This window comes from Pelophylax lessonae (assembly GCF_965119305.1).
Source record: "Pelophylax lessonae genome assembly, chromosome: 5".
Classification (NCBI taxonomy): domain Eukaryota; kingdom Metazoa; phylum Chordata; class Amphibia; order Anura; family Ranidae; genus Pelophylax; species Pelophylax lessonae.
In genome coordinates, this window is record NC_138772.1 from 343,241,183 (window position 1) to 343,256,058 (window position 14,876).

At 40.1% G+C, this 14,876-nt stretch overlaps 1 protein-coding gene across 5 annotated transcripts in view; it reads right to left on the reverse strand.

Annotated features, from left to right (window-relative positions):
- The window catches only part of KIF13A (kinesin family member 13A), a 298,880-nt gene that overhangs the window by 13,081 nt on the left and 270,923 nt on the right, over positions 1-14,876 (reverse strand). For 2 of the 5 annotated variants that reach the window (XM_082258191.1, XM_082258190.1), the window contains 6 exons: positions 14,116-14,189; positions 13,841-13,888; positions 8,329-8,437; positions 7,826-7,977; positions 5,422-5,526; positions 1,177-2,206 (listed from right to left, as the gene is read on the reverse strand). In XM_082258191.1, the coding sequence (XP_082114317.1) occupies positions 1,177-2,206; positions 5,422-5,526; positions 7,826-7,977; positions 8,329-8,437; positions 13,841-13,888; positions 14,116-14,189 (1,518 nt within the window). Of the gene's footprint in view, positions 1-1,176; positions 2,207-2,988; positions 3,030-5,421; positions 5,527-7,825; positions 7,978-8,328; positions 8,438-13,840; positions 13,889-14,115; positions 14,190-14,876 lie in introns of those variants that run through there. The other 3 variants (XM_082258194.1, XM_082258192.1, XM_082258193.1) reach the window with 2 other exon arrangements.

Consider the following 14,876-nt stretch of genomic DNA (forward strand, 5'->3'; position numbering starts at 1 on the left):
ACAGCTGATGGCGGCCTGTCGGCCTGCGGGAGTATGGCGATCTAAGGTAAGCTATACCTCCTATGTGTTTACTATAGCAAATCGAACTCGGCTTCCTTGCTAGAGAACCCAAGAATTGCTGAAGTATCAGCTCCCAAACCAAGCCTGCTGGAGTGTCAGCTCCTAAACCAAAGTTGCTAGAGTGTCAGCTCCCAAACCGAGGTTTGTTTAAAGTGTTAGCTCCCAAACCAAGCCTGCTGGAGTGTCAGCTCCCAAACCAGATCACACTATCACAGGGGATATGTGAACATGTCATAGGCTACAAGGGGGAACTTTAATGTCAGAAAGGATCCGACCATACACAGAGGGGCCCGTATCCCAAAGACCCCACAGGGGGGAAGGGGGAACATTTACTCACCATACCGAACCGACAGGCACCCTCTCTTCACAATACCCTCTCCACCGAAGTGGGGGGTTGTTGACCAATACGGACGCCTTGACTCTCTGTTCTTGGCGTCCAAGCGAGACGTTTAACTCGCAGGGTCAGTCCCCGTCCAATGGGACTATGTCGCGGCCGACCCAGCGCGGAGCTCTGGTCTGCACGCGCTCGTAGGCTGAACTGGGGTGACCACTGGATCTCAACATCCAGCCCGTCGCCCGGTCCCGCATACTTACTTGAATGTGTCGCGGCCGACCAAGCGCGATGCAATGGTCTGCGCGCGCTCGTAGGCCGGCTGGGGTGACCACTGGATCTCAACATCCAGCCCGTCGCCCAGATCCGGCGTGATTTGCTTGAAGATCTCACAGGAAAACTGGAGACAAAAAACTACCTAAAAGAAAACATTTTTCTAAAAAATCTTGCCAGGACCAGAGATCCCAGCAAGGAACTTAGGTCCTTACTCCTGACTAGACAGAAAAAAACTGATTCTCTGTAGCAGACAGGAAGAGGATATACCCTCTGGGACTGCCCCTAGGGTGGAGCCAGAACGTTTTTTCTTTCTGCCTAGTCCTACTCCTGCGGAGGCAGCATAACCCAATTGATGTGAATCAAAGAGGACTACGTCTGTCAATGAGCGACAGAGAAATTCTGTTTTGGTACTCCTTACTAACAATAAACAGGGTTTAAAGAAAAAAAAAAAAGGTTAACATTAACACCAGAAGACTATTTGATCTTTTGTTACTACAGGTTTTACTTACCTAACTGGACATGGAGTTCAACTCCGATCCATACTCCACATGAGAAATCCACTGCCCCAATATATCGTACTATTCCAAACTTGTTGTCCCCAATGCATACCTGGTCACCTAAAGAAAAGTGGCATGATGATTCAGAAGAACTGAATTCTAAGTCATCTGAAACATCCAGATGGTTCCTTGCAAGCATATCACTTTCAGGTTGAGTTTTGTTAAATAAGGCAGGTTCTTCAAGGCAGACTGAGTTTTGATCACTTTGTTCTGACACACTCTGCCGTGACATGGTATAGGAGAGATCTGACATAACAGAACCAAAGTCTACAAACACCATACCATCCTTTTCCCCATTGGATGAGCAAGAGGGCAATTCCTCTGGATGCTCAAAGTCTTTCCCATCTTCTACCCCCATAAATTCTGTAAACGAGTGGTCCTCCAAAATATCACAAGTATGTTCCACAGCTACTTCACAGGGAAAAAACTTGACAAAAGTTTCTTTGTTACTATCCACAGAGGAAGAGGATACACTTCTACACATTGCAGCAGCATTTTCAGTAGTGCAATATGGCACTTTATTAAAGGCACTTTTTTCTGTGTAAGCAGATAAGCTAGTGGTATTTTCTGTACAATTTCCATCCTTCAACGCTTTATGTGCACAAGATTTGCAGTTCTGTGCTAACTGTAGTCCTGTAGGTTCATGGGTTTCTACATCCCTGCCCTGAGGGATTAATTGGTCCATGCTTTCACTAGACGGAACCACAATGTCAGACAGTGTAGCATTGGAAGCACTATGGGAAAAATAGCCACTTGTAACACTACTAGTGGTAGGACTTCGAGAAACGTCTTTATCCAAGGAAAACGAACAAGCAAAGTCTGTTTTTGAGGTTATCCATTCCCTGTTTTCCAGGCCAGCATTGTAAACACTAAAGTCTGCAAACTCCTCTGGCACATAAGGCCTGAAAGTAGTTAAACTGGTGGAACTGGTTTCTTTTTTGATAGCTCCATCATCTAGGTCCAACTCTTCTTCTTCTGAATCCTGTCAGAATAACAAACAAGGTGTATGTTAATATTTAACACTACTTCAGGAATATTTGGATGATTTGCTTTTTTCCTATATAGCCCCCATTATTAAAAAGTTTTGTCTTGTAACCTTTCAAGTTAAATAACTTTATACATATTTATGTTCTTAAAAAATAAAATTATTTAAAAAAAAATATGAAAATGTTCTGCTTTGTAGTAATTTTTGTTCTGCACTAGATTTATAAATACCCCCTTCCCTTTCTAGAATCAAGCCATTCGAAAGCACACCTGTCATGAGAGAAATATGCTGATTGCTGATCTATTCTGAAAACGTTAGTGGCTTGGCTGTGTCTGGCTTTAGTACATCTATTCTAAACCATACACTAAGAACAAGCATGCAGCAAATGAGTGTCCCAAAAATTAAGAAACCCTTTTATTGATTCTTGTTCCAGGTCAGTTACTCAAAGTATTGTATCTTAACATTTTAGCATGAAAGCTATGTAATTAGATTTCTCAGAAAGAGGTTAACAATGACGATGCAAATGACACATATCTCACTTATGGCATGCTTCCTTTAATGCTCAAGCTAAATCTCAGGAAGCAAGTAAATAAAAGTTGAAATCACAGAACTTTATAAACAACAAGAATAATTTAGTAAGGGTGCACAACTACAGTATATTATCTGACCTAAAGCTAAATTACTGTAAGATAAACTCATACAATTTGTATATAGAATGCCTAGTCATTTGCTTATAAAAGATTGTTACATCTCAACCATAGCTACTAAACTGACTTCACCTCCTGGGAGCCTTGTGTACGGTATCTGGGACCTCTCAGACCTAGAGATAAGGAGAGCATTAAGTGAACTTTCCAGTTGAATGGCAACCAATAGCCTGTGCTTTTACTTCCACCTCCAGAAGCAGATGTGTTAATAGAGCTTATGTTATAAAGCATGCTGGTTATGTGGGGAATGAGCATTATTTAACACAAGCTTATCATGCAAAGTTTTCAGGCTTACATAACAGTGCAGTGCAAAGTGCGACAATGATCAGCAAAAGACAAGACCTAATGACATCCAATTAGATACCAGTTTACTGAAGGCAGAGGTGAATATATGGGTTACTTTACACATCCCTGCTCTTTGTGTTACTGAACAATTCCACTATTTCGTAGTTCTATAAATACATGCAATAGGGATGCACCCAGACATCGGTGCTCATATAGAACTGCAGGAGATTAGGACTACTGATAAGGCCCCCATATATAAAGTGAAACGAGGGAACAATATCTGACTGACCAAAGAGGTAAGTGCAGTCAAATGATGATATCAGTATGTAATTATAATACTTTTTGTCTCCCAGAATAAAGTTTAGATTGGGAATTGAAAGGCTGGTCTTATTTTGTTTGCCAATGAATGACTATACCTACATACAGACTTTTAACCTATCCATATAGCAATGCCAAGACATGACATCCGTTCTCCTTTTTACTAGGTTTCTTGTTTACATAGCTTGGCACAATGAAGTGCCACCATAAAAACTAATGTCTATAAAGAGTTAAAGAAGACATTTGGGGTAGTTAAAAGCAAAAAAATACATACTCAACTCCATGCTGCAGCTTCGGTCTGATGCTGCAGCTGTCCCCGACCGACTCACATGACCACTGATCACTCAGTTCTCAGTCAGCTCTGAGTAGAGCATGGTGACTGTCAGCCAGTGTTCAGTGTGGCTGCGGAGAGGGCAGGAGCGGCTGGCTCCAGCAATTAGCCACATGCTAAGTGGCTTAGCTCGCTGCTAATCAGGCATCTGGGTAGATCCCGACAATACGGTCAGGATCTTTCCAGAGCCTGGAGCAGCTCTGTGACATCAGCTTTAGCTTTTAGCTTTTAGCTTCAGCTGTCCGATAATTCTGGGTCACAGGGTAGAGTGCAAGTAAGTGCACTCCTGTGACTCACAAGAGAAGTATGGCCAAAAAAACTTTGGCTATACTTCTCTTCTAATACATTTGACCACCAGTAAGGGCTGAAGGTGAAATCTGTAGGTGCACCTCCAAACATTTTCTCCACTTAAAATGGAACTTTTTTTCATGATGGTATTCATATTTGCTTATCATATACACATGCTCTGTTTCCCGGCTTGCTCTCAATGCAATTCTTAGAGTCAGCTGACCCTCTTAAAACAATGTACTCTGTAATAGGTTAATATCTTCTTTTAACAGCTGTCTCCAAATCACAACAGCACCGGCATTCTTCACAATGTTGCCAATGCAAGTTAACATAGCTAAATGCCTCACTACCTTGGTTTTTATTCTCCTTTTCTTGCAGTCTAAGCACTGCCATTTTGTAAATGACATCAGAAACTACATATGTGTGGGTTGTTTATCATTGCCCATTGACTTGTTATCCTCTTCATACACACTGCTGCAGATGTAGTGCAGCTTAGCCTTCCTATGCAATCTAGAGAATCATAATGCAAGTTTTGTGTGTATGTGCTTGGGCAATTGCCTAGGCAGGAAGAGACAGATTGGGTTGTGAAAAGCCTGATGACCAGCTACGGGCACACATGGCCCTAAAGCCTTTACATTTTTAGATCAAAACCTAATTTACCACAACTTGAAGCTTGAATAACTTTAAAGGATAATGTCACCTTTATATATTCAGGGTGTAACATTTTATGGAAGGACCGGCCCCTGCTCCCCCACTTTGACAGGTAGCAGGGGATCTTCTCATCCCATGCTAGTTAGCAGGCCACATCATGTCAAGTAACATTAATATCCAATTTTAATAGATAAGTACTCTGACGTACAGTCTAAGGCTATGTAAGGCTGAATTAATTTAGGTGGCAGATAATGTTAGCCAGTTAAAAACATGCATAAACATATCAGCCAATAACAGCCCTGCATGCATACATTCCACCTGCAATTACTAGCAAACCTTTTACGATTACTTTAATTAAATAGATTTTATAGGGTAATATAAAATGGGTATACTGCCTGAAACATTTTTAATTTTCTCCAATATTTCTGAGCCACATTATTATAGAGTGGTCTGCATAATTCTCATTATTACAGCTACAAAGGGTTTTTATTAATAGGGGAATTCAACAAGACACAGCAGTGCTATCCACATAGGACAAAAGCTCTAGCAACATAGAATGGATAACAATAATGACTGCAAAGCATTCTAAAATACGTGTGAGTCTACTATGAACAAGAACAAAAATACAAACTTACAATGGTATCTTCATGACTAATATTGGTATCTACTGGCATGCAGCTGGTATTAGCTCCAGAGGGCACAGCAGTGCCAGTGTTATTTGTCAGTGGTGAAGGCATGCTCTGTAAAGGTTAAGACATATAACACATCACAACACAAAACATTATGGGAAACAGACAATGGCTGGTGAGTGAACAATGCAGGGTATAATAAAAAATGAAAATATAAGTGAAACATGCACAACACAGTTACAGAATGTGCAAAATACATGCAACAAACAGTGAAATGATAATCATTACTTGTCATGCTGTGTCATGCAATCAAGCATTCTACTGAATGCATGTGCACATTTAAATGACTAAACTTCATAATGGAAGGAAAAAACTGCACTTTTTATATTTTGCTTTGATAAAAGTTATGCATCAACATTGTTGTCTTGCAGTAAAAAAATTGATAAATAAAAAAAATCTGAATACCTAATATTAAGACAGTTCAATGGCCAGTACCACCAATAAGGAGGTCAGAAAGAAATTTAGCCTTACCAATTGAAGGCTCTTCTACTCTTAGGAGGAGTTTTTGAAGCACTTTTGCGTTAAAAAAAGCGCCAGAAAAGCTCAAGAAAAATTATTCTAATTAAACTCTATGTATGTGTTCCCACTGGGGCTTTGCTCTTCTGTTGCAGTGTAAAAGTCCTGCTTGCCGCATTTTTGGTGCACACCTTTCCATTGAAATGCATTGAAAATGCGGCAATAATGCATAAAAATGCATCAAAAATGCACCTTGTTGCATTTTTTGAGTCACCGGACCTGTGAAAAATGCACAGCAAACGCTGTAAAATCATGGCAAAAACGCATATGCGCCATGTATGTATGTTTGGCATGCACAGCAGGATTCAAGCAATTTCAGCCACTCTAAAGCGCTAAACGGATTATAGCAACCTACTACAATTTAGACAGTGTTAGGAACTATTTCGTGGCAAACAAAGGCCTGTTAAAATTGCCAAAATATTACTGCGTATGGCTACCTTACAGTTCACCTTATACAAACTGTCCCCACACATACACACTGCATCTCGAATATGAAAAAGTCTAAAATCCACTGTACTGAATGAAGGTTGCTTCCCAGCGATTAGAACGCACAATTAAAGGGCCTATTCTGATTTACTGAGGTGTGTTAACATATGTTACTTTAAGGTAGCTCATGCAGTTCATTCAGTGCAACAGAAGAAATAACACACCTGACCCTTTTTTTATCAACACAATGCACGGTATGCAGTGGCGTAGCGTAGGTTGTCAGCTCCCGGGGCAAGGCAAGTAATTTGCGCCCCCTAACTCGCGGGATTTTAGCACTCGAGTCTCTTCCACTAGATTAGTTAAAGAAACCCTTACCCCCTAAGCACATGTATTGTTTGTTATGAAAATACTGATGTAATTAAAGTAAAATGCATCTAAATACAAGTTTGAATGACCAGCGTGCCCCCTTTCAATGCAGAGAGACCAGCGTGCCCCCTTTCAATGCAGAATGACCAGCGTGCCCGCTTTCAATGCAGAATGACCAGCGTGCCCCCTTTCAATGCAGAATGACCAGCGTGCCCCCTTTCAATGCAGAATGACCAGCATGCCCCCATTCAATGCAGAATGACCAGCGTGCCCCCTTTCAATGCAGAGAGAACAGCGTGCCCCCTTTCAATGCAGAATGACCAGCGTGCCCCCTTTCAATGCAGAGAGAACAGCGTGCCCCCTTTTAATGCAGAATGACCAGCGTGCCCCCTTTCAATGCAGAATGACCAGCGTGCCCCCATTCAATGCAGAGAGACCAGCGTGCCCCCTTTCAATGCAGAGAGACCAGCGTGCCCCCTTTTATGTCATAGTCAGATAGACAGAGTGACACTGCGGATGCGCCCCCCCAGATGTTGCGCCCGGTGCGGCCCGCCCCCCCTGCACCCCCCACGCTACGCCACTGACGGTATGTGATGCTCTGCAGATTCATGTTAGGGTGCCATTTACAATCAATGGAATCGCAATGCATCACACACATCAAGTGCATTGCAGTAACATTAATAGGTGCATTATTGCAACATACAAGTCTCAATAGGTCCCAAACTGCCTGGATCTGGACTTCATTCAACATACTCACCTCTTCAATACTGCCTCCAGAAGAAAATGTTTACAAGTATACATACCACCATCCCCATTACTAAATCAAAGTTTGAGATGAAATAGATCTTATTGTGACTAACCAAAACAATGTTAAGAACCAATGATACAGAGTCATGTATGCAGCACCATTGCAACACGACAGATATAAACAGAGGCTAGAGGTGGCACCACCCTCAACAGAAAAAGGAAAAGAAAGATTTATTTCCATTTTAAAGACACAAATAAAACAGTCAAATAATTAAAACGTCTTTTGCGCCTGTACCTCTTGGCCAAGCAATGGCTGAGTTTCAATAGGGGTTTTTCTTTTATGTTCCTCCTTCACAGGCATTAACGGCTTAAAAAATTTTGGTGGCTGCGGTGAAAAAGTTTTGAATGAACCCGCCAACAAGGCTTGTGGACTTTCTGGGGTTCCACCTAGAGAAAGAAAAACAAATAAGAGAAAAATCTGGCAAGCTTTTATTACTTTTATGCATGGGTTAGATTATTAGACTTCAAGGATATGAAATGTAAAGGATGTCAAATAAATAAGGATAAAAGATGATTAAGAAGAACTGTTTTTGCAGTAATACAGGCTTATACAAGTATCACATCCCTCCAGATCATACGTGAAAGGTGATTACTTCTCAAAGTAACTAACCATTCACATAATAAAACTGCCGCCTAACCTAACTATGATAGTACAAGGTTATATTTTTGCATTTTAGCCCCACTTTGAAAACGCTTTGCAAAAACTGTAATAAATAAAATGTAGAATAAAAAGCATACCTCCACCATTGCTTCTTCTAGGAGATTCAGTAAGTGGACGTCCACAGCCTGATACATCTTTATAACTGGAAGAGTAGTCAGACACATCTAGCTGGTTTTCTGACCATCCCTGTTTAAACATATCAATGTTAGCACGCAGCCCAATCATTTTGCTTCTCATTAGTGTTCATTATGCTCTGTTACCCATATGCTATTCAATTATCACTATTAAAGCTTCAGTCTTTATCTCATCATGCCTTCATTCTTTAAGCCCCGTACACATGAGCCAAATGCCGGGCAACATCGGTCGGTTTAATAAAAACTGGCCAACAATTGGCCTGTGTGTGTGCCAGCTGGTCTGACAGGAGCCAGCAGCTTGTCAGACGTGCATGCTGGAAAAACAGCAGCCGACTGGCTCCCGATCAGCACTCTCAGCCAATGGCTGGGAGCACTGATCTGAGTGTCTTGGCAAATAGCTATACTAACGTCGGACCCTTACTACAGGGGCTACGACCGGAGCTGACGCTGGGTTGAACGGAGAAAAAAAAATCTCATAGTGTGTACCAGGATTTACTAGAAAAACAACCAAATTAAAAGTATTTTAACAACTTGCCGTCCGTATACTGTACATATACGAAAGCAAGGACTTGCGCAGGATCATATACCTAGTATGCGATTCTGCACTTCCTGGTCTGAGGCTCGCCGCCAGAGACCCACTCCCACTGTGATTAGACACATTGAAAGCGGATCTGCAGGTGCCGCAGACTGGATGTCCGCTGGCCCCCCACTGATCATTTGGCAGAGAGTCAGAACAATGTAAACAAGGCAGATTGCCGTTCCGTCAGTAGGAAAGGCATTGATCCTGTGTTCCTGCAAAGCAGGAACATTGGTCAATGCCTTCCCATAGTAAAAGCACCTTCCCAACAGTGAGAAAACACATTGTTAGGCACACAGTTAATCCCTTGATCGCCCCTAATGTTAACCCCTTCCCAGCCAGTGTCAACAGTACAGTGACCGTGCATATTTTTAGCATTGATCACTGTATTAGTGTCACTGGTCGCTAAAAAGTGGCAAAAGCGTCAGTTAGTGTCTGATTTGTCCGCCGCAATATCGCAGCCCCACTATTAGTCACTGATCACTGCCATTACTAGTAAACAAAAAATTAAAATTCCATAAATTTATCATAGTTTGTAGATGCTATATCTTTTGCGCAAATCAATCAATATCACGCTTATTAGGATTTTTTTTTACCAAAAATATGTAGCAGAATACATATTGGCCTAAATTTAAAAGAAGAAATTAGATTTTTTTACATTTACTTATGGGATGTGTTTTTTTAGCAAAAAGTAAAAAAGTTTTTTTGTTTTTAGTGCAAAAAATAAAAACCTCAGAGGTGATCAAATACCACCAAAAGAAAGCTCTATTTGTAGGGTTAAAAAAGGACAATTTTATTTGGGTACAGAGTTGTACGACTGCGCAATTGTCAGTTAAAGTAATGCAGTGCCGTATCGCAAAAAACGGCCTGGTGATGAATCTTCCAAAAGCAAGTGGTTAACCTAATGTTAAAACTTAATGCAGTTCTATAATTTCAAGATATGCCTGTCAGTTTATCCTTTCTATACAAACTATATGTTGCGCCACTGCAGCAATCATTTTTTTTTTTTTTTAGTTAGTTTTATTTTTGAATTGTCTATATACGTGAGTATATATTACTATTCCTTTAAATGTAGTATTCGCAAAAAAAATGTAACGCGGGACTTCAGTGGTACTTCGCAGATATAGTACAAAGATCTTTTTTTAAATTCTCCTTTTAAAACCAGTGGGGAAAATTCAAAATTAAACACAGGTCCATTTTTTATATTACAAATACATGGATATGTAGAAAAATGAGCATAATAGTTTATCGGTTGCCACCAACATACATATGTCATTCACCCACAGTTTTTCTAGTAGGCCCAAATTTTCCTGAATGCTCATTTATATAGCCAAATCTTTACACATGCTTTATCAGTAGTATCTGTAGTTTTTTTTTAACAATAGTTGCCAAAAACTGTTTTTTTACCAGATCAAAAGTCTGGTTCATCAGGGCATGACCCTTGTGCTCTTTATCTTGAAGGGGTGATAGCAAGGATCCCTTGGAGTTAGGACTTCTTAGTTTATGCAGCCCAGGCTCCTTATGAGTCATCTGGGCTCTTTCTGACAGAGCTTTTATTTTCAGCATCACAAATCTATTTCCTCCCATTAGCTCCTGATGAATTAAATTATTTACAGTGGCAAGAAAAGGTATGTAAACCCCTTGGAATTAATTGGTTTTCTGCTTTATTTTGCCATAAAATGTGATCTGATCCTCATCTAAGTCACAAAAATAGACAAGCACAATGTGCTTAAGCTAATACGATATGAACAATTCCAATTTCTTGTGTCTATTGAAAACACCCATTAAACATTCACAGTGCTGGAGGAAAAAATACATGAACCCTTGGCATTAATCGATGGTTGAACCTCCTTTGGCAGCAATGACTGCAAGCACAGTTCAAGGAAACAAGGTTCAGGAGGAATTTTTGCTTCAGCTGAGACACATTTGTAGGGAATCTGGTGTGAAGGGCTCTCTTCAGGTCATTCCAGAGCATCTCTATGGGGTTAAGGCCTGGGGCTCTGACTGGGCCACTTTAAAAGGCCCAATTTTTTTTTAAGACTGGCTGAGGTGGATTTATTTTGGTGCTTAGGGTCATTGTTCTGCTGTGCATCACTCAACTTTTCCCAAGCTTCAGCTGGCAGACAGCCACCCTGACATTAATTTGTAGAATATTTAGGTAAACTTGGGAATGGCAAGTGGTACATGCCCTGAGGCAGTGAAGCAAGCCCAAATCATGATGTTCCCTCAACCATACTTCACCATTGTTACTTCACCAAAAGCTGTGCCCTTTGTGCGCCATACATATAGTATTCTTCCTGAACAATTCAACTTTTGTTTCATCAGTCCACAAAATGTTTTCCCAGTAGTGCTGCAGTTTGTCAAGCTCTTTGGCTCTTGCTCTTTGGCAAACCTCTGGCACGCAGAAATGTTTTTTTGGGGTTTTTTTTTGGAGAGCAGTGGCTTCCTCTGTGGTGTTTTGTCAAGGACACCCTGCCTGTTCATCGACTTACGTATGGCAGACTCATGAACAGGGATTTTGCCAGTTCCAGTAATGTCTTTAGCTGCTATTTGTGGGTTCTTCTCCACCTCATTGAGGATTCTGCTTTGTGCCTTGGGAGTCATCTTGGCTGAGTGCTTACTTCTAAGAAGAGTAGCCACAATACTAAACTGTTTCCAGTTTATCTGTCAATTGACGGATGCCTAAAAAATTTGAGACTGCTTTGTATCCCTTTCCAGCCTTATGCAGATCAGCTACTCTTGATCTTGATCATATGTCTTCAGAGAGCTCCTTTTTGTAAGGCATGGATCAATCTTAAAATGTTTCAGTGGCTTTTATCAATTAAAGTAGCTTCAAACCACACCTCCAAACTCATTTGATTACCTGGACTCCAGATGTGCATGAAGTAATTACTCTATGGGTTTACTTACTTTTTCCTCCAGCATTGTGAATGTTTAATGGGTGTGTTCAATAAAGACACAAGAAATTAGAATTGTTTGTGTGTTATCAGCTTAAAGTGGAACTTTAGTCAGAAAATTAAGTCCTGCTAGATCACTTCAGGCTGGCCCATTTTGCAAGTATAGCTATGTATAAATATTAAAAATAAGTGTCTATACTGTTTAAAATCCAGTAATACACTGTCTCGCCCTGTTCTGCACATGCTCAGTTGCTCTCCCATTTTAGGCATTTTTAGGCACTGTTGTGTTTGTAGAGGCCGATCGGTTGACAGCTCTAAAGCAGAATTAAAGCTCTAAAGCAGAATTAAACCCTTCTATCCTTTACAGCCAAGGAAGCTGCTTCTGTTTAAACTGCAACTGCCATGGTGCTGCACAAGTGATCAGTTATGACATCAGCCATTGTATGGTTTGACAGTTTGGTTGAGGACACAAGCAAATGTGACAGTTAGCAATCCCAGCATTCCAGGAATGTAACTGTATTTTAAAACTGTTAAATCACTCCTTATGTTATCCCCTTTGCTGCTTTTGGTTATACAGTTGACTATTGTACGAGATGTACCTGTTATGCTTATTGGTTCAATTGACAGTCTTTTTCTTTTCTCTTTTTCTTTTCTCTTGTATTATAAAATTTTCAATAAAATTTCATTTAAAAAAACTGTTAAATCAATGGGTTCGGTTTCACTTTATGATTTACTGATGTTTGGCAGCAGTAAGTTCCCCTTTAAGCACATTGTGTTGATTGTTTTTCGGATGAGATCACCTTTTATGTCAAATTACTGCAGAAAACCAGTTACTTTCACATACTTTTTTTTGCCACTGTACCTGTTAAACAAGTTAGCTTACCAATGAGCTGAAGGGGAAAGTGATGCCTTGATTTATCTGTAATATACAAGATATGTCTGTTTTTGACTCCTGGTTTTTAAGTATTTTCTGAACTGGATATGAGAAGAATAACATTTTTAAAAGTAGTTAAAAAAAAAGTTTTTTTTACTACCGTATATCTGTGAAGTACTACTAAACTACAGTAATACAGTCTTTTTTCCAATACTATGTAACACAGGATGTTGGCACTAAAAAGGCTTATACTTTCTGTAGGAGTCTGTCATTTACATTACTTTCAAACATAGTAACAATAATTTATAAATCTGTAATTTTACAATGATGTTAATACTTTAAACTAGTAAAACTGGTATATTGAATGACCCAACCAAAGAATGATCTTTGTAACAAAGGATCTTTTTACATACATACAGACTCCCACGGGGTGAAATTACTGGATTTCACCAGTGGAAAAGGAATGGGAGTGCTGCAGCTTGTGGCCTTTCTCAAAGGAAATAACAGTGATTGGCTGGAAAACTCCATCCTGGAAAGTCAATTTTCCTTACTCAAGCTTTGCCAGGTAATGCCAGTCATGGTCAAAGAAATGCCTACAAACATTACATGATCCAACCATTAAAGAAGATGTAGACCCTAACTGACAGAAGTTTAGCTTGATAAAGCACTGTGCATCCCAATTATCTGCTTTTTTTTGTTCTTCCATTGACTACAACGCCGGCTGCACATAATTGCTCTGGACCAGCTTCTTGATAGTGACCATAGTGAACCATTTCCACGCAATGTTTGCCAAGCAGGAGTGCTTTAGGTCTTCATCAGGGGTGAATATGACAGGGCAACAATGCAGGAGTACAATTAGGAAACAGTTGTTTCTCCATAAGAGGAAGTGCAGAAACCTTAATAGCTCGCAGGATCACTGAATTTTGTTTTTACTGAAAGTTGCAAATTTAAAAACACTGATAGTCAACTGTGAAATTAAATTAACACATTAGGTTTATATGAGATTTTGGTGATTAAGTTTAGATCTACTTTAATGGTTGGATTGGGTGAATGTTTTCTAATGTCTGTAGGTACCTTTATACTTCTGTCCAGAGCAATCTAATTTACCTTGTCATCTTCTTCAAAGCCAGACAAATCCAGGCGGCTGGAAGAAGCCTAAAAAAAAAAAAAATTACAAAACACACGCACGATTATGAAATACATATGTTCATGTTACAAGTGATAAGCATTTCTAAGAAACAATATATTTATGTTTTATATACAAAATGACTGTTCCTGATTGAAGTCAAATTATTTATAAACATATTCAAAACATTTCTTCTGCCAAAATATTAAATTAACATACTACAAAACTAAAAGAAAAGTAAAATGGGGTTACTTACATTGTGCATGTTGGGTGTGCTCAAGCTTCTTCGAATGTGCTTTGTTTTGTTTGCAATGGCTTCCTTCACTGTTACTGCCTAAAAGCAGAGGGCAAACACACACAAATGCTATTTTTATCTACTTCCAGACCAGGCCATTTCTGGCACTCTTTGTTTACATATTACAATCGGTATTTTTTGCTAGAAATGGACTAAAAAAAGCTCTGCAGCTGCAGGCATCATCATCATGGTATAACCACCCAAAGTTCAGTGATGTACAGCGACGTCGGTTAACCGGCTACATCCAGATAATGTCAGCGTACTCTCACAAGGGCGGAAGCAAAAATTGCTGATCTTTTTAAAATAATTTAACTAGGTAATGTGCAAATGGAAACAGGATATATCACATATCAATATTTCACACATTATCAATTTTACAAAAACATTGGCTTTATCGGACTAAGGCTCCTTTCACACTAGACGTTAAAGAGGTTGTAAACCTCAGAATTTTTTTTTTGAAAAAACGAACACCTGAAAGACAAACACGCATCCAATACTAGCTCATTATGAAATACTTACCTTAGAACGAAGCCTCGCAGTGCCGACCACTCACCTGTCTTATGGGTGACATGTTCTGTCGCCCTTCTTCTGGGTTTGCGGAATCCGGCCATCTGATTGGCTGAACCCGCGATGACGTCACCCTCGCGCATGCGCGCGGGAGCCGAAGGCCGCGGCACGGAGCTCTGAAGGAACGGCACGAGATTGCTGTTCCTTCAGAGCGC